Source organism: Gymnodraco acuticeps, unplaced genomic scaffold (assembly GCF_902827175.1).
Source record: "Gymnodraco acuticeps unplaced genomic scaffold, fGymAcu1.1, whole genome shotgun sequence".
In the NCBI taxonomy this organism is placed as follows: domain Eukaryota; kingdom Metazoa; phylum Chordata; class Actinopteri; order Perciformes; family Bathydraconidae; genus Gymnodraco; species Gymnodraco acuticeps.
In genome coordinates this window covers 598470-624355 of record NW_022990023.1, presented here as the reverse complement: position 1 = coordinate 624355, position 25886 = coordinate 598470, and the positions used below count along the sequence as shown (strand labels likewise).

The 25886-nt window shown below is 39.6% G+C and overlaps 1 protein-coding gene across 1 annotated transcript; it reads left to right on the top strand.

Annotated features, from left to right (window-relative positions):
• The first annotated feature begins 149 nt into the window (after window positions 1–149).
• Window positions 150–25880, top strand: ccdc186 (coiled-coil domain-containing protein 186). Its single transcript, XM_034214468.1, is given in 21 exon segments — window positions 150–287; window positions 1820–2825; window positions 3240–3271; window positions 3274–3365; window positions 4189–4317; window positions 6154–6366; window positions 6920–7039; window positions 7926–8027; window positions 8961–9059; window positions 10541–10627; window positions 10721–10863; window positions 12053–12168; window positions 12171–12310; window positions 13084–13222; window positions 13225–13272; window positions 15177–15275; window positions 16247–16475; window positions 21272–21354; window positions 21357–21399; window positions 21401–21488; window positions 25261–25880. Coding segments are annotated over 20 exon segments (3072 nt in total). The 5' UTR covers window positions 150–287; window positions 1820–1839; the 3' UTR covers window positions 25345–25880.
• Window positions 25881–25886: the final 6 nt, after the last annotated feature.

The following is a 25886-nucleotide window of genomic DNA, read 5'->3' as shown; positions in this document are numbered from 1 at the left end:
TAATAAAGAGGAAAAGAAAAAAACAGAAAAGGAAGGCTATAAAATCCAGTGTAATGTAATGTGGAGGTGTACCTGCCATGCGTTTACGTCAGACTGACGTAACTTCTTCACTGGTCTCTGATTGGTTTATATCTCCTCCATCATTTTCTCTCCCGCAGTGGCCATATTGTTGATGTGTCATATCAAAGTGACTTGTTAGGGCTATCAGCTGTTAAGGCAGAAAGCTCAAAGTTATCCCTTATACCGGTTCGATCGCATTGGGTTACAACATGGGCTTTTTGCATTCGGTAGGTGAAAATATAATCATGTTTATTAAGCGTCATGTGTCATGTATGTTGGATTGCAGCGTTAGTTTCGCTAGCTGCAGTGTAGCTAACGCCTCTCTTATCAACGTTAGCTTAGCTAGCTACAGTAAGCAGTGGATCCATACAATATGTCAGTCTGCACTTATGCGTAACATACATTTGAACCACCCATTGTTGGTATCATATGTGTTACGTTATGTAAATCGTGTCACTAATGCCTTGTTTTGTTAACTAAGCAGCTAGCAAGATTAAGTTAGCATTGGTATGGCTATCGTTAAATGAACCGAACTGTTAATAAAACGACAGTAAATACAAATGGCACTTCGGCCTGCTGCTATCTAACTACACAGTCACCTACCCAAGGCATGAACACGTAAATCGTGTATTTTGATTCGGCTGGTTACTGATTATTATGTTCACTCATTTTGACATTGATGGCATGACACCTGTCGAAAAAGAGCATCAACGCCAGTGTGTGTTTTTATCTGTTGTGCTTTCACCATTTAACGCGATAAGCTTAATTGGCTGGATATATGTGGCTATGATCTACCTATTACTCATTAACGTAATGCGGTAGCTATGGAAAAACTGTAGTGAGTACGGATTAGATGATAAGGAAAAACCAATGACAAATTGTTCTGGTGGGATTCAGGGTCAGGAAACATAGTGTTGCATATCATCTTTCAAATGCAATATCTAAAACTAAAAGCCATGGGGATAATGTTTAACTTATATTTGATGTATGAGGTTAACACATGACTGAATGTTTAAGTATGAGACGGGAAGACTTTGTTTATTAACCATTTCCATGTCTCTGGTGAGAAGAGGTTTAGTTGTTAATTTAAATCCCTCACATAAAGTCACCAAGAAAAGTGTCATCAAGCTAATCCATAAATGTTGTATTTCATATTCTTAAAAGTAGACATGTAAATAGAAACACGTGTTCATCATGTACCATTGGTACATAATACATTTAAATAAAGCTTAATTATTAGTAGGAGATATAATTTGTCATATTGCTTCAATTGTATACTGTACTTGAGAAACATTGTACAGTTATTTTCCATAATCAAATCCTACCAAGTGTGTCATGAGAGATTTGAAAGATAATGGCATTAGGGTGAGGCTTTGTCATGATCTAAAATACCTATCTAAGTTGTATGACATACAGCGCCACAGACCAACAAGTGTAACCCACGTAACAGGTGTTGATAAAACATCTTAGTGTGTGTATGTTGGGCATGACTCTGTGTTATTATGTGGTCCTTTTGTTAACAAATCCTCTTGCAAATAACCATGTGGAAATATAAATCTTGCTCTCTGGTTACTCCTAGCTCAACACAAGGACAACATTGTGCCCAATGACCACGCAATATTGCTATATTGGTTACATTCAGGAATTTTAGGCTGTTCACAGAAAAACTATTGTGACCAAATTTATGAAAACAGTTATTTTGTTTTGCACAATTTGAATCTTGCTATCTTCTCTGTGTGTCTACCTTTGCCTCTACCAGATTTGAACCAGAGAGGGACCATGGAACAGCCTGGTCCTGCCTCGGATACACACATGATGGAGGGATCGGAGGTTGAATCAGTGTCAGAAGAGTCACAACCGGGGAATCAGCATCACAACAGCGCATCTAACATAGAAGAGGAGGAAGACATCTCTCACAACCACAGTGCGGATGAGGCGGACAAGTTCAGTCAGGCAAACGATGAAGCAGAGCTTGACAGAGAATTCATCAAGACTACAACAGATGTTCAGACAGGCATACAGACAAGGTCGGAAGCTCAAACATGCAGTCAGGAACATGAAGAGGGGAGTGAGCTTGATGCTGGCTGTGACAGCAGTACAGCTTTTATGCAAAGCAAGCTCCCTTCCCTTTCAGATGAGGCTGCTGGAGCTTCAGTAGCCCCAGTCATAGCTTTGGATGAGGTGGAAAGCTCTGATTCTGTTTCTGAAGGCACAGCAGAAACCTTATTGACTCTTAATGAAGTGAAGGATTCTCATGCCACACACTGCAATGAGCAGCCATCAGTCTTGGTCACAAATTGTCCCACAGAGCCATCGCCTGCTGATGATAGCAGCTCAGCAGAGAGTCCATCATCCCCTTCCCTCCAAAGTGCTTCCAAAAACTCCCCTACTGACTCGACAACCACCTCCGGGTTCTGCAACGGCCCTTCTACCCCCAGTTCAGACACAGTGGGCTCATCACCTGCTTCCAGCCCGCAAACTAGTGCCGACAACTCGGCCCCCTCCCATTCCTTCTCAAGTCCGTATGACACTGATTGCAGCCGAAAGCTTATCTCCCAGATCCAGCGCTCGCTGTCACAGGAGTCGCTGCTGGATGAGCTTGAGTCAGAGCTGTTGTCTTGTCAGCTGCCTGAGGGGGAACGTAAAGGTGAGGGCAAAGGAAGCCCACCTATCAACGGACTCCCTACAGACCAAGAGAACTGCATGGTGGTCTTTGAGAAGTGTGTGCAGTACCAGTATGCACAGCAGGAGAAGTCGATTCAGAGGTAAAGTGTTATTTCGTCAGTTAGAATGGACGCAGTATGCCGTCAGTTATTAGATTATTTCTGTCTCTGGTTTATCTGCTGCCTAGAGTAGCTGAAGGCCACCTTCGTAACATCATTTTAAACTGCTATTTGTACAGAACAGTTTTGCAAGTGTTTTACCTACTTTCTAAATGCTATTGTTTTCTTTTCCTTGCACATTCTTTTTTTTTAATCTCCCTTGATTTAGCAAACACACAAGAATAATTGTTTCAAGTAATCTTTTTCTAATTATTTGGCTAAATGACAGAGAGTGACCCAAATACTTTCCTATCCGGCGCTGTTCGACCTTCATTACAACACTCTACATTCTTTACTAATTGGCTAGGATTTGACCTGAGTTGGTATTGTGTGTGTTGTTTCTGTCTGTGTATATAGGCTGCTCGAGGAAAACAAGAGGCACCAGGAGCTGATTTGGGTATATGTTCAGAGAAGGACAACATGAGGGATGAACTAAAAAAGAGGACAGAAACGGAAAAGCTGCACATGGCCACTATTAGAAAGGTTAGTTTATTTCTCTATTGTCCATTCCCATTGTTCACGGTTCATATGGCACTGACTGTTGGAGCACAAACACAAGTAATGTGCTCTGTATCATCAGTATCCCTTGGTCTAACACAGGCATATTCTGAAATAATGGGCCATGTTTGTCCTGCATGTCTCTCCAAGCTATTTTTAATCATTTTTGGAACACAATGGAAGCATATGTTTTTCATTAACAAGGAAGCGCTCCTCTAAAATGTTTTGTCTCACTTCCTCCCTGGCGTGGACATTGATTTTGGCTGTAAAATGTTTTGTGTTAGAGACTGACACAGCTGAAGAAGATGCTATAAGTAAGTTTATGGTTAAGAGCATTGATTCTTTAAAGTATTTTCTACCTGTAATTTAACGAAGCTTGCGTACAAGTACTTATCTATTAATTGGATCTGGTCTAGCATCACTGTTGCCATAGAAGGCACAATAATTGATTCTTGCTTTCTTAGTAACAGCATTTGTTTAACCATTATGTAAGCAGTAGGAGGGATTTTATGGCATGAACCCAATGTATGCTTTTTTTTTTTCTCTCCAAACACCATATTTAATTATGTTAGACATATATTGATTCAGAGATTGCCAGAGATATTTCAACAATATTTTCCAGTAAAGGTTTCAGATTTCCAGGACTGGAACAAAGCCAAACTGACTTCCTCTTTGTGCGCTCTCTAAATTAATTCAGCCTCCAACATTGTGAGTCAGGTGTCACCCTGTGAAGCAGATTATCCCAGGTGAGGCATTGACTTACATGTGGCCTAACAAGTTGTTGACTGTCTACTCCCTGTGTATACAGTTGGAGGGCAGGGTGGAGGAGCTGCTGAAAGAATTGAAGGAGTCTCGGGATAAACTCATCCATCAGGACCATGCGGCTAAGGCTGCCCTCCAGCACATGCAGAAGGAAACGTCACACAGGCTTGAACAGGTATAACAGGACACAAATACTTGACAAGCTGATCACACTATGTAGTTTCGCCCTAGTCTGACCTGTATTTGCATGTCTGGATTTGTTCCAGTTGGCTGCTACAGTATCTTTATTTTGCCAATCGAGTTTAACTCCCAATGAAACTTGTAAATATTATTATTATACCCATTCAATCAGATGTTTTTTTCCATTTTTTTGTGGAACTATGGTAGGAAATGAAACTTCTGTATTAATTTAATGTAGCGTGCATTTCAGTTTTACCCAGGACCCTTTACATTTCTTTCGAGTCATCTTATAAAATGTTTTAAATGATAGCTATGGACTTGCATTTATCCAGTCCTGTTTGGAATAAAAGGGGAGACTTGCCTTAAGTGAAGATGACTACATTTATTCGAGTTGAATTAGTGATAACATCAGACACTTCTACCAAATGCTTTAGGGATACTTGGTGATGTACACATTTATTAAGATATAATGGGATGCTCAGTTGTTTGAGTATTATTGATATATTGACTACAGCTTCTGTGGTCAGAGATGTCCCTATGTGGCGGCAACTTGTCAGAGAGAAATGGAGAGAAAGGCATTTCAAACCACAGCACTTGTTTGCACTCTTGATCATCAAGACATTCAACATAAATAATTAATGCTGTATGTGTTCAAGAAAATGGGTTTTCAATGTCCATTAAGAGAGTTCAGGGATAAGGAACAGTCTTGTGAAATGAATTAAAGATTTGCATTCACATTTGGTGTATGTGTAAACCACATTTATGCCAATGAATCAATATCACTTGTCCCACTTTAATGAACCAAAGTTGTTTTCATCCTAAGATTTAAATTATGCTAAGTAAGCTAAGATAAAGATTACTCACAGCATGACAAAAATGCAGTATCTTAGTTTTTGCCACTATCTTTGTCAATGTTTGCACAAAACAATTACCTGAACGGTCAAGCTTTTGCACCCCTAACTCTTGCTATTGCAGATTGAAGAAGAGCACTCCAATAGTTTCTCCACCTGGTTGAAACCATGTAGGGCACATTTCTCTTGACAGTTTTGTCACACTTCCCAATTTTTTAATTTCACTGTTCAGTGAACAATAGGAGGTACATTTTGCACTCGGCCGTCTCGTTTAGCCCTTCCTTATATCAGTCCTTCCTTACAATAAGATGGGGGTCCAGTCCTAATCAACTGTTGCCCCAGGGGTTTGACACATTTGTTCTATATATTGTATTATATAAACTCTCTATAAAGAACATTTCTTCCTTTTTTTTTAACTTACTGTATTTGATTTGAAGTGCACATTGTGATGCCCAAAGCACAACATTGGCTTTATCTATTTCACTGAAAAACACAAAAACTCTCATACAGTTTTCCCTTTCTTCTCTTGCTCTCCTGAAAGTGAATATTTCACATAAAAGATAAACCTGAAACTGTGAAGTGGCACATGAGCATTTCGTTGGCATGAGGAATGAACACACAGGTGTGAGACCCGTAGTATGTACCACAGTGTCCTGCTCTTAAACGTGCAAGAATAAAAAAAAAGGATTGATAATTAAAATATGTTCTAGTTTGCATGTGTACTAAATAATGAAGTATTAATACAACCTAGTAAACATTCAAATAGGCAACATAAAATTGCCTTCGTAACATTGCTGTCAAGCGGGTGCATGTCAGCTCTATTTGTAAAATGTATACAAGCTGTCAGCTATTTTTTTGCATCCACACTAAGAAAACGAGGTCGTTCTCACCATCTATCAAACTGTCCATAATTCATTACTTGTACAAGTCAACGTTGACATTTGGGAAAATATATAGATCTATTTCATGATCCATTTCAGGTGAACAAGAAGTGTGACGAGGCCCGCCTGGAGAAGGAGGGCATGGTGATGAAGTATGTGCGGGGGGAGAAGGAGGCCCTGGACCTGCGGCGGGATAAGGAGAGTTTGGAGAAGAGGCTGAGAGAAGCCACGAAGGAGGTGGACCGCCAGGCCCTCCGAGGAAACCAGCTGGCTCAGGATAAGGGTCGGATGCAGCAGCTGTACGACGCTAAGGTAAACACTGACAGGTTTACATGCCTTATTAAAGAGTGTTTGTTTTAAAAACCTTCAATATTAGGACCTAAAAACTCAACAACAGCAGCACTTCTTACTGTGTTATCCGATTTAGCCTTAAAGTAACCTATGACAAAGGTACATTACTGTTATTTATGGTAGATCTTTTGTTGCAGTGTTTTCATGTGGCAAATTGAGTGAATTTAGTATTATTTGCCACTCGGGACAATATAAACATACAACTGCCACACTTATTAGTTTGTACTTGAGAGTAAAGGACACCACGTCACATGTTCATTCTCCATATCAGTTTATTATAGACGAACAAACACTGTTTTGTGCATGCTGATTTTATCTTGCTTGTCATTCTTACCATGGTCTTCTATGTCAGCAGTTTGTTGGATTTCCGACTTGTAAGCTTCCTATACATATTAGAATTAGCAGGAGAAACACATCAGGATTGTTAACTATCTCAGCTCAGCCGAAGACCCGTTGCTCTCCTAGCCTCTGATCCTGATCCTGCCCTTGCTTCACCCATCTCTCTGTCTCTCAGGAAGGCGAGGTCAGCAGGTTGACTCGAGAGGTGGAAAAGTTAAAAGAGGAGATCAACTCACATCTCATCAAGGTCAGATGGGCCCAGAACAAACTGAAGAGTGAGGCGGATGCACACAAGGTAATATAAATGTTATTGACTGTCAAACCGGATCATGTTTTCAACAGATATTCCTACTAAAATGTGCTTTTAGTTTACAGGCAGACATAGGGAAAATACATGTTGGTTCCAATGCTACTGTAAACATATCCAAAACACAGAGAAGAGATCAGTATATTTGTATTACTTTCAGAATACCATTGTGCTTTGGATGTGTTTTGTATTTGGCATGAACCTGAACTTGCTGCAGTCAAATTGTATTTAAATGATACATTGAACACACATGGCTACATTTACATATCTAATAAGGTTGACTACATACAGTACAGTACAGTGGGCATATCAGTTTCAACTTATTTTAGGTTTGTGGTTAATTTTAATTTCCTCCGTTTACCTTACAAACCACGCCAGTTGTTTGTCAAACATCTGCGTCTGCCAAGTATTTTCAGAATACAAATGGCGTCCCCTTTATCTGCAGCCGCTCCATAAAACACGATTAGATTTGTCTTTTTGATTCGGGGCGAAATGAAATGGGAGTGAAAATGGTACAGTAATGACCCTGAAAGGAAATCATCATTAACATTGTAGCTATTTTGGAAAATGACTATTACAAAATAATGCTTTTGTTTTGCTGCCTCCAGGCAAATGTACAACTATAAACAGAGGAAAGTGTGAATACTCGGCAGTTGCTCAAGGCCGCAGCAGCTGAGTCACTAATGTTTTCTTTTGTGGGGGTTTGTGTGGTTGTTGGGTGTGTACATCACAAATAACATTATGCATTTGCTAGGAAAGAAACATTTCCAAGTTATTGCACAGCTTTTATAAATTACTAGTTTTATTCAGAAGCAAAAAGCCTTTTTTACTGTCATTATTACAACATATTTTTATGTTATTTATCTGTGTGCAGGAAACTAAAGAAAACTGAGAAACCACTTCCAAATTGACCCAGGCCAAAGAAGAGACTGAACAGATCCGCAAGAACTGCCAGGACATGATCCGAACATACCAGGTCTGTGGTATTTATCACATGGGAGCATTAGTTTTCTCATGATCAATAATGTGAGCAAATATGAAATACCTGGTCATGTGTGAGAAACATCTTGTCTTTGTTTGTTGGATGTACTGGAGCTGGAGAATGCATGTTTATCTTTGGCAGTTTAACACTTGTGTGCTTAGCGAAATCTGAGAGTGCAGTCACTGAGCTAACTCACTGAAGATTTGAAACGATTGGTCAAAGAAGGAAGTAGTCAAATCTGATTGGACAGTGAGAAATGCATCACATGCTCCTGCCGTCACATACATGGACCGAGTGATTCTATTTCCACGTCATTACTTTTCATTTCTGCATTTGTTGTATAAACTTTGTAATTAGATGAGCAAAAAAATCGACTTCAATGATTTACTTTTATTCGAATGGCAGTTTTCATTTAGTCCTTGTGATGGTAGCAGAGAGCCGCTTAATATTTCTCTCCGTTTGAAAAGATTATTTGAGCCATTGTACTCGATCACAGTGACAGCAGATTTACACAGTAATACTGCATTTATTTAGTTATAATGTACATTGCCACTAATATTCGTATTCAAACCATTCTTGCACTTGAACGCAGTTAATCATAGATCCCAATTTTCAGCATTATTATTTACACCCTGTTGCCGTATATATATATTATAGTATGATATGCATACTTAACTTTTCTGCATGCACATAATCCATTATGAGTAATATATGACTCAAAAAGGTGTCGTTTTCCTGTCTATTCCCACTTATCAGCCATTTCTTATTGATTTACTCTAAGGCCAATAAAGTTGCATGTTAGATTTTGTGTGCTTTGGATATGCTGAGCCATTCTTATGTTGTTATATCAGCGTTCACTTATTTTCTCCCTGTCACTCTTGATTGTTGTCTTGTTTTTTTAATCTTTTGACCCCCCATCTCCTCCAGGAATCAGAGGAAATCAAGTCTAACGAGCTGGATGCTAAACTGAGGGAGACCAAAGTCGAGCTGGAGAGACACAAGCAGGAACAAACAGGCCAATTAGAGGTGCTAACCACTGTGCACACACACAAACACTTTAAAACACTCACCTATATGTATACACAAGTACTCATTAGTGTGTACATTAGCTTAAGTAGGCACTTTCAGTCCTGGACCAAAGGTGAAGCTTTACCATAAACATTAGCTGTTTATAAGCTTACATACGTGTTGATTAACTATGTTAACTATTTGGGTCTTGGTGACGATTCTCCAAAAATACAAAACAAACATTTATACAGACTTCCGACGAATTCAAAATTGCATAAACCTTCTGTTCCGCCAGGCCATTATTCAGCTCTTTATTGATGGTTTTGATGCCAGCTATTCTAGTAAAAGGTTTATTTTCAGCTGTTTTCATCACTACGAGAGGTGTAATTGCCTTCAATAAGAATGAGTAACCAACTGGCACATGGGCTCTACAGGCTGACACGCATGCACACAGCACTGACATGGACTGAATCCAAACACAATGGCCTGTTTTTCTCTCTGCCTCGTTCTGAGGGGAAATGCTCTTTAAAAATAATTGGCCTAGAAATAATCAATATAGCTGTGGGTTACAACAACAACAACAACAACCCAGAAAACATCTCACATGTCTTTCCATCATGCCACACTCTGGTTTGTTTATTCAGGGTGTTTACAAGACCTTCAATTTAAATCCACAAATATCACGCCTCAGTAACCGTTTTGTTTCCCCTTCAGTTTGCTTTCACCCCTGTTTTTTTCATTCCATTTGTTCATTTATAGATTACAATGATAAACACTGAGGTGATATATACAGTATATTGTAGGCCTATATTGTGTGTCAATTGTTTTTCTAAAAGATTTCGTAATGTAGCACTTCAGTTTAGGCAGGTAGCGCTTCCCTGCTGATGAAAAAATAGATCTAAATCTGTGCCTATTTTAGTATATGCTATAGTATATGTAGTATGATGCAACTTAGTCATAATAATGCAGTTGGGTGTCCATAACGCTGTGGGTGTAACATTAAAAAAGGATGGGCATGATGAATGGAGGGAATAGACGGTAAATTTGCCGGCTTCTCCATTAGTGGCATGTTGTCTTGGATACCACAGGCTACTAATTGCTTCTTGGAAAAGTTGACTAGCAGTCGTATCATTAATGGCTTTGTTCCAAAGATGAGACAAGACATTATTAAGCTTTTGCATGTGTAATGGCGGCATAAACAAAATAATGTTAATGAATGTCACAGTAGGATTTCCAGGAAGTGCATCTTCATTGAAAAGATGCTGCAGGATTTTTTTTTTTTCCCAGAAAGCAATTTGTTGCATAAGTCTGAATGAGGGTTAAGTTAATGTGTCAAATAATAACTGAATTGGTCCTTTGTAAATTCTGATTGTGATCAATTGGATGAAACACAGATAAGAAACCTTTCTAAAAATGTGATTCAGGGGCCTAGAAACTGAAATGATTTTGAAAGTAGAACATTTATAAATAGATAATCTCATATCTAATGTATCTGGCAGGTGCATCGAGTGAAGGCCAAAGAGCTGGATGACCTGAAAAGGAGCTACAAAGAGGGCATGGATGAACTCGTTACTCTACGAACCAAGGTTTGTCATATAAATACGCACTTGAACATGTGTGTGTGCACATGTCACCGACAGGACTTCAAGTTAATTAAGGGTGTGTGTGTTGTTCTGTAGTTAAAGTGTCTAGAGGACGAGCGACCACGCTGGGAGGACGAGCTGAGCAAGTACAGGGAGATCATCAACCGGCAGAAAGCTGAGATCGGACGCCAGAGAGACAAGCTGGAGGAGATCACTGCGCTTGAGGAGCAGCATCAATGGTACATACATACATACATTCATACATACATACATACATGCATACATACATATATATATACATACATACATACATACATACATACATACACACAGTGATCATGCAGGAACGGAACTTTAAATGCCAGGCATAATTGGTTTGATAGAACAGTGTAATATATATTTCTACTGCAGGATTCAAAGGTAGGCCAGGGACAGATATAGCACACTGGGCAGAGAGGGACTCTGGCCCCTCTGTGGCTCTGCAGGCCGTATGCAGATGACTTTAGAAACTAGAAATTAAAATGCTGCATTCTGTGTGAGCCATAAGTAGGTGGCGCCAGCCCAGATAGATTTTTGCAAAAGCTTCTCTACTTTCTTTCTGGCTGTCATTCTGAGCAGCATGACGTTCCTTCACCACTCGCACCAAAAACTGTAATTTGTTGGCAGGCAGAAAATAATTTGATTCCACCAGTTCTTTGCTCTGTAGAAAACTTCACTACCAGTGGAGATTGTGACCTTTATCCTGACTCGCTGGCTGTGGTCGAATAGTCTTTTTTAGCTTGAAGTATCAAGGCAGCCGTGATAAGAGCTGTTTGAATCCCCTAAATGCTATGGAAGGCATCTGCAATGCTTCCTTTCTTATCTCCTATAGCATAGGGTACACTGGACCATCCTTTTTGAAGGAACAGAAGATAATGCAATCCCACAATTCCTTGCGGCAGTAACATTAAACCACATGGCAGACGCATATGATAAAATCCTCTGGTAAATAGTTACATAGCCTACTGTAAGTGCAGTCTGCTTAGCCCTCGTGGTAGTCTTTTTAATTCTCCATCCCATCTTGACCTCATACCGTTTTTCATTGAGGTCAGGGTTAAGGTTAGTTATTTTGAAAATCAAACGGTTAGTGGTCATTTCAGATATTATGTATCTTCAGTGGTCCATTACAAATGACTTATTTGAATGAAATAATGGATTACCAATTGAAAGAGTGAACTATTACTGGTATGAATCATGTCACTCACTATTACATTTTTGCATAAACAATATTTCTAAGTCTATTTTCTGTTCTTTATAAAGCAAAATTGCCTGTTTGTCATACAGTGGTCATGTATAGTCTCCCTGACGGTACCTATTTCACACACACAAAATAATCAAAGTTCATTATGAATCCATTTAATATGAGCCAATAATTATTTCGTCCCGCAGTGATAAACAGGAGGTCACGTCTCTTCGTGAGGAAGTGGACAGCCTGAGTACCCAGATGGCCGACCTCCAGCGGGACGTCGAGGGCAGCAGGGAGCGCGAGGCAGAGCTGCTGGGCTTCAGGAGAAGCTGAGCAGTAAGAACGCCCAGCAGCTGCAGTCGGAGAGCAACTCTCTGCAGTCTCAGCTGGACCAGCTCAGCAGCAACTTCGCCGAGCTGCAGGCCAAGCTGGAGGAGACCAACCGGCTGCTGGACGACAAGGTGAGGGAACTCTGGACAGAGGAGTGAGATGTAGGAGTGGTACAGGACAGATGAGTGTTCTGGCCTGGATACAATTTCCTTGGACAGTGGTGTTTTAGACAATCAGAACATATTGAAGCAGTTTCTACTTTTTTTTAACTAGTTTTTATTTATTGATAAGGTTTGTCCATACATGTCCTTTGCTCAAAACACAAAACATATTTCTTCTTAGTTGATGTTAAACTAACAAAGAAAATGTCATATTGTATGTCTTTTTAATCTAAAAGCAGTTTTATTTTTTTATTTTACCTGCATTTTAAAAATAAATTCTTTAAAAAATACAACGGGTAAATAAAAAGGAACAATAAGAACATATAGCCAACATAATTAAACAAGTATTATTTAAAATAAGCAGCCAAAATAATTATAAAAGTGATAAGTTTAAAATAATTTGGCATGTATCATAATAAGGTACATTTCATTAAAAAGTGAAAAGACCACCACATTTATATTTGTACAAAAGTGAATTGCAAATTTCTAAAGGGTTTAGGATTTGTCCTCATAATGTCATCAAAGCTTTTCTCCTTGCTTCATGACATAGTAAAACAAACTCCTATAGGCTTGGCACAGATATAAATACATAGACGATACAGGTATTTTTTCTATTCAAACACAGGTTGTGAAACCAAGTTGTTTTCGGGACAAGCAGCCGTCGTGGAGTTATCTAGCCACTTTATCACGGCTGCATCATTAGTCTAACCCCCCCCCCCCCCCTGTGTCCATTTCCCTTGCAGTCTCGACAGCTGAAGCAGGAGGGGTCTCTGAGGCAGCAGGAGGTGCAGGGCCTGCAGGAGGAGCGGGCGGTGCTGCAGACGGAGGCGGACCAACTCAAAACCAGAGTGGAAGAGCTGAGGGACGAGCTGGTGACTCAGAAAAGAAACAAGCCGCCAGCATCAAAGACCTAACGAAACAGCTAACACAAGGTTAGGAAACGTGCTTACAGTATATTTCTGTAGCTCATCACGGTACAGTGCCCAACTTAATGTAACTGTTTCATCAGCAGATAAAGAGATTATGCCTAATGAGAGCCATGTAGCTCAGTGTGATGCTACTGTACAATCATGAAGCAGTGTCTCAGCTTGTTCCATAGCTTAAAGACAGACGTCTAATTACTAAATTCCTATATCCAGTTAAAAACGACCTATATATAAAGATTGTATTGTGAAAATGTGGTTGAAATTTGATAAGAAAACTTCTAGCAGACAACCACAACACTGATGGTTGAAGGGGAAAAAAATACTATAAATAAAAAAAAAAAAGTATTTTGTTCTCCCATTTTTATTTTCTAGAATTACAGTAAATTAGATGATTTAAATTCCAAGGTATCAAAAGTGTTGTATTATTTCCAGCCCTGCCAAAGTTGCCACTGCGTCATGTATCTAAAACCATATCGGAAAATGTCATGAGTGAAAAATATAGACTTCCTTCCCATCATCTAATTTGACGTCACTGTGATATTTATCTTTTTATTATGGAATGACCGGACTAAGACGCTATCTGTCCTCTGGATTTTAAGAGTAGAAAGTGCACGGTGATTAGAAACAAGAGAGATGGGAGTGCACTGTTAAAAGAGAGATAATGTTCTAAGGTTATACTTAATACACTGAGTCGGCTCCCAAAACATGGTTCTCTGTGACACTAAGGTACACAATTTGGAAGCTTTACCACCTTTCAGTTGTCAGCTGGGACCGATTTGTATTAGAAGAGCCAGTGTTCATTCATCAGTGTTGCTGTTATAGCTTCCCACTGTAATTTTCAGCCGCAGTTAATGCATGGAAGGTTTGCTGAGTGGGCACTTTTCTTTAAAAGCAGCCTGCGTCACCTTTATTCAGGTGGACACCTTCACAGAGGAAAAGTTCAGTCAAGCAATGAAGCTTAGCTTTGACTTTCAGACTGCCTTTTTGAGGGCTTCTGTTTCTTATAGTTAAGAGTTCCTTTTTGCATAGATGAGAGCAACACCTACGAAAATGATGGCCACGCCCACTTTTGGGGGAAAACAACGCTGTCATTTGAATGGCGGTCAATACAAATTCTGAAGTTTTTGCCAATTCGATCAGACATTTTTGAAAACCTTGGATCTTCAAAGAGCCCGATTACGATGGCCAGTCAGGCAAACGATTACATTAAATCATTGGAAATCAACGATCGGGCTCGATATATGGTTCAATTTAAAATCAGTAGACCAGGCTGTAATTTCGCCAGCTGTTACTCTCATCAGTGAGGCAGAAAATAATTGTTTTATCATGCCAAAAAGCTGCTGTGTCGTTTATTGCACCTCAAACATTAAAACAAATCTAGAGTTACGTTTTTTCTGTACTTCCTCTAAGAAAAAAGGACAGTAAAAGAAGAGCTCTGTGGCTTCAGGCTTGATCGCCGTTCAAATTACAGCGTTGTTTCCCCCAAAAGTGGGCAGCAAAGTGACGTAGATGTTACTCTCATCTATGGCTATAGTACATTTGTTCAAGTCATAATCCCTGGAAGTGTTGTCTGTTACCTTGAGGATAATGTTTATCAACATAAAAAAAGCTTCTGATTTCGACAGTTTTCAAAATCAATTATTTTTAAAAGTTATTTATAAAGAGGAACTATCAAATGTTGTCCAGTAATAATAACCCATTTTTAATGCAAATATTTGCTTGCTTTTCTTTTGTTGACATGATTGAATTACATTTTTTCCTCACTGCATTACGTTTTAGTTAATAACTTACTCTAATGTTCAGCAGTCAGCAATACCAACAATATATTTGTTATGAAAGCATGTATCTTAACATTCAGATTGTTTGTCATAGAGACTCTCAGTTATTTACTTTTTCTTCTTCTTCTACAGCTCGTAAGAGATTGGAGCATGTTGAGAACGGAGGCTGTGACCGGGATGCCAGCAGTATGGGCAGTCGCTCAAGTTCCTCAGGTACTGCTCCTGGATTTGGTTAGTATTTAACACATACAGAAGTAATACCATAGAAGAATTTAAATTTTACAAATATTTGTCCTATAGTTGTGTAATTTTTTTCTGGTGGCATAAAAACCCCTCCAAAGAAAATATAGTTTATTTAAAGGGGACCTATCATGCAAAATGCACTTTCTTATGTATTGTATACATAAATATGTGTCCCCGGTGTGTCGGGGAACTCACGCAGCGTCAGAAAATGAAACCCTCTCTCTTTTCCTCCGTACCCAAATCTCTAAAAACGGGGCTACAACGGAGCTGATCCAGATTTGCGTCCGATATGACGTAATGTCGGAAATGTGGGCTGGCTTTACACCCACGGCCCTATCAGAAACATTGCTATCAGAAACATTGCTCGACTGTTTTGGACGTAATATGGTCGGTGCATGTTGACATTAGCATCGCTAACACTCAGAGCTAACCTGTGCTGCACAGAGCATGTGTTTGAAGAAGCAGGAAATAAAAAGGAACTCACCTTGTGGTATAACCGGCAAGAGAGAAAGCCTTTGAGCTCCATACTGTTTCAGAAATAATCCTTGATAATGATATGGCGTTTCATCACCGCAGTATCTGCCGCTAGAATCTCCCGCATGAGCTCAGCCCCCTCCTTTTTTTTCATCAATTTCTTTTTTTTTTTGTAAAGCTTTATACCCCAAATCAACACTTTTGAAACAGGAAGTGAAATAAAGGGATATGAGGCATGGCTAGAATGGAGGATCTGTTTGGTATTTTGAGCAAAACACTTCATAGACATGTTTTTTATATTTTTTTATATATCTGAGACCTATGCTATTGCCTAAAAATAGCATGATAGGTTTAACACAATTAAATCAAAGTGAAAATGCCATTTTTAAAGGTAGTAACAAATTAGTCAACAGCTAGTCGACACATGACCAAAGACACAACGATAAACAATGTTTTCTAAGTTGATCTCGATCTCCATTCCTCAGGCTCTTTGAATACACGCCATGGGGGGGGCGGTGGTGTTGAAGAGCGGTCCCCAGACAGCCAGGCGGTCCCTTCAGTGGTGGTGGTGGACAACTACCCAGAGGTGGACAAGACCGTGCTTGTGGAGCGCATTGTCCGTCTGCAAAAGGCCCTCGCTCGAAAGCAGGAGAAAATCGAGTTCATGGAGGATCACATCAAGCAACTGGTGGAGGAGATCCGCAGAAAGACCAAGTGAGTGGAGGAAACAGAGCTGAAACTGCTATTTGTCAGTATTTGCTGCAACAATGGTTGGTAGTATATTCAAACAATACTGATAGAGGTTAGTTGTACTGTAGACGCAGTGTTTCAGACCATAAAGCTGGTTTGAATGGAACAGTAGTAGTGCAGTAATAAAACAGTTTTGACTGCAAGGTTGTTAACATGGCTTGTTTTAATAGATGCATTAAAAACAAGCATTGAATTATACAGGAAAAGTCAGAGGAACATAAAAAGTTTCTCACTAAAGAGAAGAGAATGCTCCGAGGTAGAATCAGGTCTAGGATGCCGCAACACGAGTCGTTGAGGTCACATACCAAATACATGTGTACTTGTACTCTGAAACATCCTGTGGAAACTTGTTTGGCCATTTTATGTGAAACCTGCATTGGAGAAAAGAAGCAAATACTCATGTAATAGTGATTTTCAGTGTGACAGGAGTAGGAGCAGTTTATTGCAGCTGTGTTGAAGGGCAACAAAGTAAAAGGACCTACTTACTTCCTTACTTAATAATTACACATGTTAAAAACCTCTTAGAATTTCATTTGAATGCACATGGATACACTGAGCAAACTACACTGCTGCATTGACAGGATAACTGGGAAACATTACATTTAATATTTCATTTTTATACATATTTATTTATATATGACCAAACAAAGCTCAACCTTGACAAATATTTGAGCACATCATTCCTCGCTCCAAAGTGCAATGCTTCACCTTGAAAACAGCATAGTGCATAAACAAGCACTTTATGGCCCCCTACCTCCCTGTGTGTGTCACGTCTTTAAATCACGCAGCACACTCCGCGACAAACCTCCTTCAGAACTATTTATAGTCGAGCTGATCAAGAGGGGGAAATGCATTGGTGTGGCTTCTTAATGATGGCTCATCCATATTCATGGCCATCACCTAAACTAAAGAGACAGTGTGAAGGACGCTAGAGCTATCTTAATCACATCGGTACTTTATGTATAGTTTAAGCCTTGAAGTGGATTGTGCACCAATGTCAGGATTAAATGTGGAGTGGGCATGATTTGAAACTCTCATGGGTAGAACCACACAGAGTAAACAGTTTTCTCTAGTGAGTAACATGTTATTCATTGATCAGATAACTCCAAACAATCATGAGTCTCTTGTTTCCTGATTACAATTAAATCCCTGCTTGATTCTACCTGGATCACTTCTCATATCTTTCTCAGCTCTACACTTGTATTGAATCCATTAGCCTCAACCTACATTCATGAGTTAAAATTGAGGGCGAATCCCACGGTTGTTGAGCTAAATTTAGCTCTGTAAAATCTCGGCTAAGCGGGTGTGGGGAAGGGGAGGGGGGGGGTTTCACTGCCCAGAATGTGGATGTGAATTTGTCCTTTTTGCCTTTCTGTCCCTATCCCTTCAGGACAGCCTGGTGAACTCTGATGAGATAACGGTGTCTTTGTTCATCACCTGCTTCACGCTTGCAGAGTGGTGGAAGCTTAGTGGGTCTCTGAGAAAGGACAGTCAGTGGAAGAAAAGCTGACAGCAGTGTTTTTGCTACTTTAAGCTCATTTACTATTAATGAATGTCACTCTTTACTATGAATGTGCACCCACAATTAAAAAAATAGAGTTTTGAAGTTGGGAGCTTGTATCAGGTAAAGTCTGAAAGAGCATTTAGAAACGTCCAATCAGAGAGCTTCAAGAGCTTTTAAAAATGCGGCGTTGTTCATTCTATGGTGGTATCTTTTTCTGTCAGTTTTGCATTTATTCGGCCCTGCAACGTGGAAGTGTTTTAAATCTCCTGAGCCTTTGTTTGTTTATTTTTGAGCACACCTGAATGGCCTCTTCTTAAAGTCAAGGGGGCAAAGGCTCATGGGTATTGCAGTATTTAGAGTCATCAGTCTTGCCAAACAAATGAAAAGAACATCATTTATTATGAAGTTGAACTACTGTAGGTAAAACCATTGCATTATCTGCGAGACTTTGCTACATGATTATTTTTAGATGCGTTTTGCTTATCATTCAGCCATACATTGTATTTCCCCAGCTGCTAGGAAGTGAAACACGGGTCATTGGCTACATACAGTATATGTGATTTGTAGTAAATGAGCTAAACATGCAGAAACAGATGCATCATCCTTCAAGGTTAATGATGTCTGTCCTTCAATACCCACACCTGGTTATGCTGAACATTAAGTCTGAATGGGCCTTTTATGTGACTTGAATGAAGCTGATACAAACCCGAGGAGAACGGCCGTCTGTTCACTACATGCAGATGGATACTTATCTAGGGAGCAACCCTTTTCTCTGTTAGTTGTAATCAATGCTCAGCACAATGAGGGTTATTAAGGATGCTGAATGTGTTTTAAATATATTAGAACGGGGCCTTTCAAGGTGATCTGGGATCTTTGTCCTGCAGTTACTTCATAATTAATTTCAGTTGATGTATAAGCCAGAGTGTAGTTTTTTTTGTGTTAATAAAGGAAGATCCATTTAGATTTGATCTTAAGTATTTACATTTATCAAAAATAGATGGTTGCAGCCTTTAACATAAAGCTGGTATTTCCCGACTTAATTCATGGTATTAGTCGTTCACAACCTTAAGAGGGGGGACTTTCACTGTAGTGCGCTCCAATATGTCATATTCGAGAGCTGTACTGCAGTCAGAATTTCCACCTTCACTTCCTGCATGCTTGACTTGCTGCCTTCATTGCTTAGTTTCTGCTGGGGAAAAAAAGGACATACTAACAAACCCCAACAGAAGTCATTGTCTTGCTCACACCCTGCCTGCCGCCGGCCTCTGCATGCCATTCAGCGCACCATGTGGCCACATCTTTCATTTCTGTCACTTTTTTTTGTTTTTACTAAAACACTGTCGTGATGGAACTGGGGTCCAAATATGGACCCTCGCAAGTCTAGTCAGAGGTAAGTCCCCTTTAATGTCTGTGCAAGCCCAGCTGTTGTGTGTTTTGTGGATGGGGAATCTGTGACAGTGGCTTTTTCTGTAGTGCTTCCATAGCGACTGTTTCATTTCGATCTTTTGCATGGCAGATTTTCTTGGTTTGATTATACATAGACTGTTTGAAGTCTACAGTAGGTCATGCATAAATATCAGGTTGACAAAATGAACGATTTTGAATACCAAGGAAGAAAATAGATTAATACATTTTTATATTAAAGGATGAAACTGATTTTTTTTTTCAGCAACACAGAGAAAGTCAGAGTTAACACTGTAATTGTATCCACACTATTTCAGAGTAGTCTTATGGTTTATATAAAGTAGTCTGTGCAACAGAAGTCAGCAGTTTTATCTTCTTATACTACAATTCTATTCATGCATGCTATATTCAAAAATATATTAAACTTATATCCTTGGCTGGCATGTTTTCAACCATTCAAAGATCTCTATCACAACAGGTTTCCTTAAATAGAACACTTACACTTGAAAGCTATCATTAAACTGTAAGCTCTTCAATGAATGCCTATTGCATGTCAAATATTGTAGCTTAACATTGAAAGAGAAAAATGTAGTCCACAAACTGCTTGCCATTCATTTGTATTTGTTGTATTTCTGACTAATTAGTAGTAGTAGTCGCCGTAGTAGAAATGGTTGTAGTAGTACATACTGTATGTATTCACCTAAATGGATTGACATTCCTTCCTGAGAATCCTTTTATGAGCTCTATGATGGAAATTGCTGAGTGGAAATCTAATTGCTAATCTGACTCAGGGTCAGGACCCTCTGCTCACCCCACAGTTACCCGCCTTTTAAGAAGCCTCTCTCGTGCACGTCCTGAATCTGAACTAAACAACGTCAGTATGGAGCTGAGTATTGTTGATGTTTAAGGTCGGTGCTTCAGGTGAACAGCTGTGTCGAGAGCTGGTTTTAAAATATTGATTAATGCTCCATCTCCTGAGGTTTACCGGCGGATGTTGACCTTTTCTGTAGGGCAGCACCTAACCCTCTTCACCAGCCCACGCTCCAGGAGAAAATGAAGAACCCAGTTGCCATTGCAAAAGCTTTTGAGTTCCAACCTTGTACGCATTTAATTTCTCTTTGATGCCTGGAGGGAGTCTGGCGCGAGCATTCTCATGGAGAAATGTTCTGGATGAGCTCCGAACACTCATTTCCTTAACCATGTCCTTTATCTTGAATACTGCTTTTTAGTATTCTCTTTTCTCTGGGGTGGCATATTAACAAAAATATGATAATGACACATGCGGTAATGAATTCCAGTCACAATGGCAGTCTCACACAATCTCTTTGGGTCTGTTTTCGTGTTAACGGAAACGCACTTGGTCGTCAGTGTTCTCTCTGGGAAAATTGGACAACAGGAAGTTTGGAGCTATTACGCTAATGAATTTCCCTCTCTGTGACACAAACATAGCTTAACCTCGACGCTGTTTTGTTATTCAGATGAAAATGAATTGGGAACAGGAAGATTTATCTCACTTTCACACAGGCTCGGTTGATTAATTGAATCCTGTCAGCCCATTCCAAAGCTGTCTTTTCCATTACCTTTCCTCCTCTGACTGGCAGAAAAATCATCTTTTGAACTATGACTGAATGTGTCCTGTGCGCACAAGTTCAACAAGCCATCCCACTGGAATTACTATTCTAGAAACGTCCACTGCTGCTGAAAATGGTTTTTATTCCTCTGAAGGAGCTCTCCATGCTCCTACCTATAAATCCTACTTTTTCAATTTTCTTTGCTCCACAGCTGACTCACTCTTTGCCTCTCCTTTATGAAGCATGCTGTTTGACTCCTGTCCTCCTCTTCCTCCCAATAGAATAATCCAGAGCTATGTGCTGAGAGAGGAGTCGGGGGCCCTCTCATCAGAGGCGTCGGACATTAACAAGGCTAACGTGAGTCGGCGGGGGGCATCATGGCGTCTCTTTACACCTCCCACCCGGCGGACAGGGCTGACCCTGGATCTGTCGCTAGAGATCAACAGGAAGCTGCAGGCTGTGTTGGAGGACACACTGCTGAAGAACATTACTCTGAAGGTAAGCAGGCATCATCGATAAGTGTAGTGAGCTTTGGATGTAGAATTCAACGCGTTGGTATTATTAATGATGTGTAGTTTGCAGTGCGTGATTAATTATGAGCTTAGATGACCTCAGAGGGTAATTAATTAGCTGTCATTGTCATGCGCCACTTTAACTTTTTAATTGTCTCTGTCTACTTTCAAAAATCATGTTAATGATCAAAATATAAAAAAGTTTTTCATTGGGATTATGTCAGGTTGAATGTAACATAGATTAGAAACAACAACAAAAAAGCACTACATTTTGTATTCATATAACTATTATTCAAAAATGTATTTGATTAGCAGTTTATTTGCTCTTATTGCACACAGAGTTGTCATGTTTGGTTTATCATGCTTTTGTAAAGGTTTTTATAATAATATTATTCAGGCCAAATATATTTCCCTTTTTTATGAAGACGGCATGTTAATGAACAGATCAGTATAGGAGAAATAATGTAAGATAGCAAAAATGCTAATTTACTATCCAAGTCTCTTGATAGGTTACAAAAGTAGTACATTCCGAGTGGCTATATACAGATACTACATTTAATACACCTTTTGTGTGTGTTTTCATGCATTTATCTAATCAAAGCATTTATATTTTTACTTTATTTTGGCATTTAGAGGTTTGGAATTTGTCATCCAGAAAATGAAGCTCATTTCCTTTAACACATCAAACCCACAGCAGCCTGTGAGCCTGCAGGATGCCTGTACTGTAGCACAGTATGGACTGCTCATGCAGAATACTGATGGGCAGCCTTCTTTAGTTTCTTAGGCTCTGGCTGTGATTATGACACTCGGGCATCACAGCCAACCAGACACATCCAGAAGCACGAGAGTGTTCCTGAGTTACTTTCAAAAAAATTCCATCCACTTGCTTCCACTGGTTAAAAGAAAGAATTTCACCACTTTATACATTAACTACAATAAATTCATGCAAATGAGTTTGAAATATGTATTTGATGTTTATTTCGGCTACATAAGGCATGAAAACAATTCAAGTTTATGAAAGTGGACTAGGTTATTAAAATTACACAGAAATAGAAACGCAGAAATAAGTTATAAATAAGATGTTTTACCGATTCTACTTAAACAACAACACTACAGGGATGGTAAAAAAAAACACTACTATCAATATGATAGTGTTACGTTCCCAATTGGGCTAGGAGGACCAAAAGGACACGACACGACCAGATTGGAATTGGTATACGTTACCGGTGGTTTAATTGTTACTGCAAGTAAGTAAATGATGTAGGCTACACAAACAGCTTGGCCCAACAACGGGTCAAGCTGTCACTATTCAACAAAAGGGGTCTCCAAAAGAGGAAAAAAAAAAGGAAAGAAAATCTCACTTCTAAAGTGGAAACAAAACAATAACAAAACGGACTGTGGAAGAACACAGCTGGTGCGGGTCTACAGGTGCTAATCACCTGGATCTACGCAATCCACACAAGAATGCGGGTCTACAGGCGCTAACCACCTGGGTCTAAGCAATACACACAAGAATGCTGATCTACAGGCGCTAACCACCTGGGTCTAAGCAATACACACAAGAATGCTGATCTACAGGCGCTAACCACCTGGGTCTAAGCCAGTGTTTCTCAAACTTTTTCATACCAAGGACCACTTAACCAATCAAAAACACTCGCGGACCACCCTAACTCCACAAATATCCAAAAACACATCGTTTTTTACAAATCGCCTGAAAATTGTACAAACAAGTGGCAACATGTGTGATGAAGGTGTTTATCTGGGTTTTATCATGCAATCGAAAGTGAAACTTAAGCTCGCTCCATTGCGGAGATTTCCCGCGAGAGTGCGGAAAACTTTAATTAATTAATTAATAAAAAATGTGAAATTTTACCAATATACTCACGGGCCACTAGGGGGCGCTCACGGACCACCAGTGGTCCGCGGACCACACTTTGAGAAGCACTGGAGCAATACACACAAGAATGCTGATCTACAGGCGCTAACCACCTGGGTCTAAGCAATACTCACAAAATGCTACAACACACTGCTAAGCAGTCGAGCGAAGCACACAACACACACTGCTAAGCATTCTAACGAGGCACAGAAAACACACTGCTAACAGAATCACAGAACGAAGGCTTTGTCACAATGAGAGGGTTGAGGCATCCGTCACACAATACAGAGCCTCCCGAATGGATGGTGTCCGTGCCCAGCCTTTATACTCCTCCCCCGGATGACGTGGCAGAAGCGAGCAGGGATTGGGTGACGTCTGTCCAATCGCCGCGGATGTTGAGAGGTCGGGACGGCCAATGATAGCAGAGGAACTGCACAGCTCATTTACATCTACACACCACCAGAGTTAAGGGCACAAGGTAGCAGCGGCTGTAACAGATAGTTTAAAGGTGGATAAATGGGGGAGTTTAATCAAAGCACAGTGGACATCGAGCCAGCTGCTACTTTCTATCCATTGAGGTTGTCTCACATTTGGCTCGTATATTCCAAACCTTTTTAGAGAGATATTGAAACTGTGGTCTAATAAAAGACGTGTTCCTCCTTCTTTCTACTTCATGTGCTTCATGAAGTGGATTCAAGCCTATATTCACAGCATCCATTCAGCGCTTGTGTATGTAAGCTTTGTCCGTGTCCTAAGGGTCTTTTATATTCCTTTAATAGAATTAGGATTTCAACTGGACAGATTTTCTGATGTGTAGGTGGGAAATGATGAATCCCTTCCACCTCTCAGTTTTTTAACAGCAGCCTGTCTGAAGAGGTGATGCGGCCAAATGACGTACCTTTAAGAGATGTAGCGCCAGGGATCAACGCTCTGTTTTTTATTTCAATTACATTTAATTATTAAAATCACAAAGAACTTAAAGAATAAACCATGAAGTGCATAAATAGGGACTTATTTTGCTTGTATAAATTAGTCCTCATTGAAATATGCACATTTACCAGACATAGACTAGTCTTAATTTAATTATGTGTGTGGAAACGAATGAAGAAGATGTTAGTCACTTTTGTTATAAATTCTTAATGAAGTAAATATATACCGTCAAGAGTGCACGATGTTCTTCAAAACAACTGAACAATGTCCACAATTTCTAGATACTAGAACGTGTCAAACCTATCCACATTAAATACAGTGCGCACAAACTACCTTTCAAACATTGAGATATCAAAAAGCTGAAAAATAAAAATATTATACTGCACCTACATAGTCCTGTTTTCATTCATAGTTACTGCCTCTCTTAGGTTCCTTTGTCACACTTTTGTTAGATGCTTTAAAAACAAAAAAAGACAATAGATGTTAATTGTAATGTGGGAGTATTTTTTTTTCTGCAGCGACTTTTGTTTCTGTGGATGAAAGATGATTGGCAGTAAGCAGGAAGAAATGAACACTCAGCGTAGGCACAATAATGAGACAATGAAACAAAACACTCTCTCAAAGCCCAATTAAAGCTTCACATCTACCGTGATGAGTAATTTGGCTTTGGCCATTTTCAAATCTGTGATAATTGTTTTACGTTTTTAAATATTGATTACAGTTTCTAAAAAAAGTTGTGACAATACGTGCTATGTTTCGTTAGTTCCTACTCTTATTATTAAAAAAGTAAAGGTCATCCAGGCTTTAAATGCCATTTTTGTACTGACAATATATTTCTATATAAAGTAAGAAAGAGCAAAATGCTGGACATGCAGTCACAGCACACCAGTTCGTCTCAGGAATCCCGAATTAAACGTTGTTTAAGTCTAAAAGTCTTAATTTTCTTTAACAGGAGAATCTACAGACCCTGGGCTCCGAGATTGAGCGGCTCATAAAGCAGCAGAGAGACCCTGAGGACGCAGTAAGCAGGAAGTGACACTACCATGTCACAGGAAAGAGGAAAATAAGGGCCAAGGATGACTTATAGAACCTACCATTTTGAAGTGACAGCTATATCCTCACTCTCACTCACATGAAGGAGCAGATTGAATGTTGTAAGTGCCAGTATCACCTCAGGCTGTGTTTTCCGGAGGCCCTGTTGAACTCTGTCCATTTGTCTGAAGTTACTTGAACTATCGTTATTCTATCCACATTGTAACACCTCGTCTGACACAACAAATCTTCCTCTGGCTAACGTCCCTCTCCCCCTGAGCCAAGATAAAGTCCTCGGGCCAGTTGTTTCAAGCTGAACATTCTTAATTGCCTTGTAAACAAGTTGATTGAAGGTCCATCATCATGAATGTATAGCACATTTGACATGGGGAAGTAGTCAGAAAATGATTTGCCAATTAACTCATCCTATAAAAACTATATTTATTCTTCATGTAAACTGAAACAGATCCCCCAGCATGCCTGCTCTCAGCTTGTCTCCTGTCTGCCAATAAGCCACATTTATTTTTGAAAAGCTGCTTGACGACA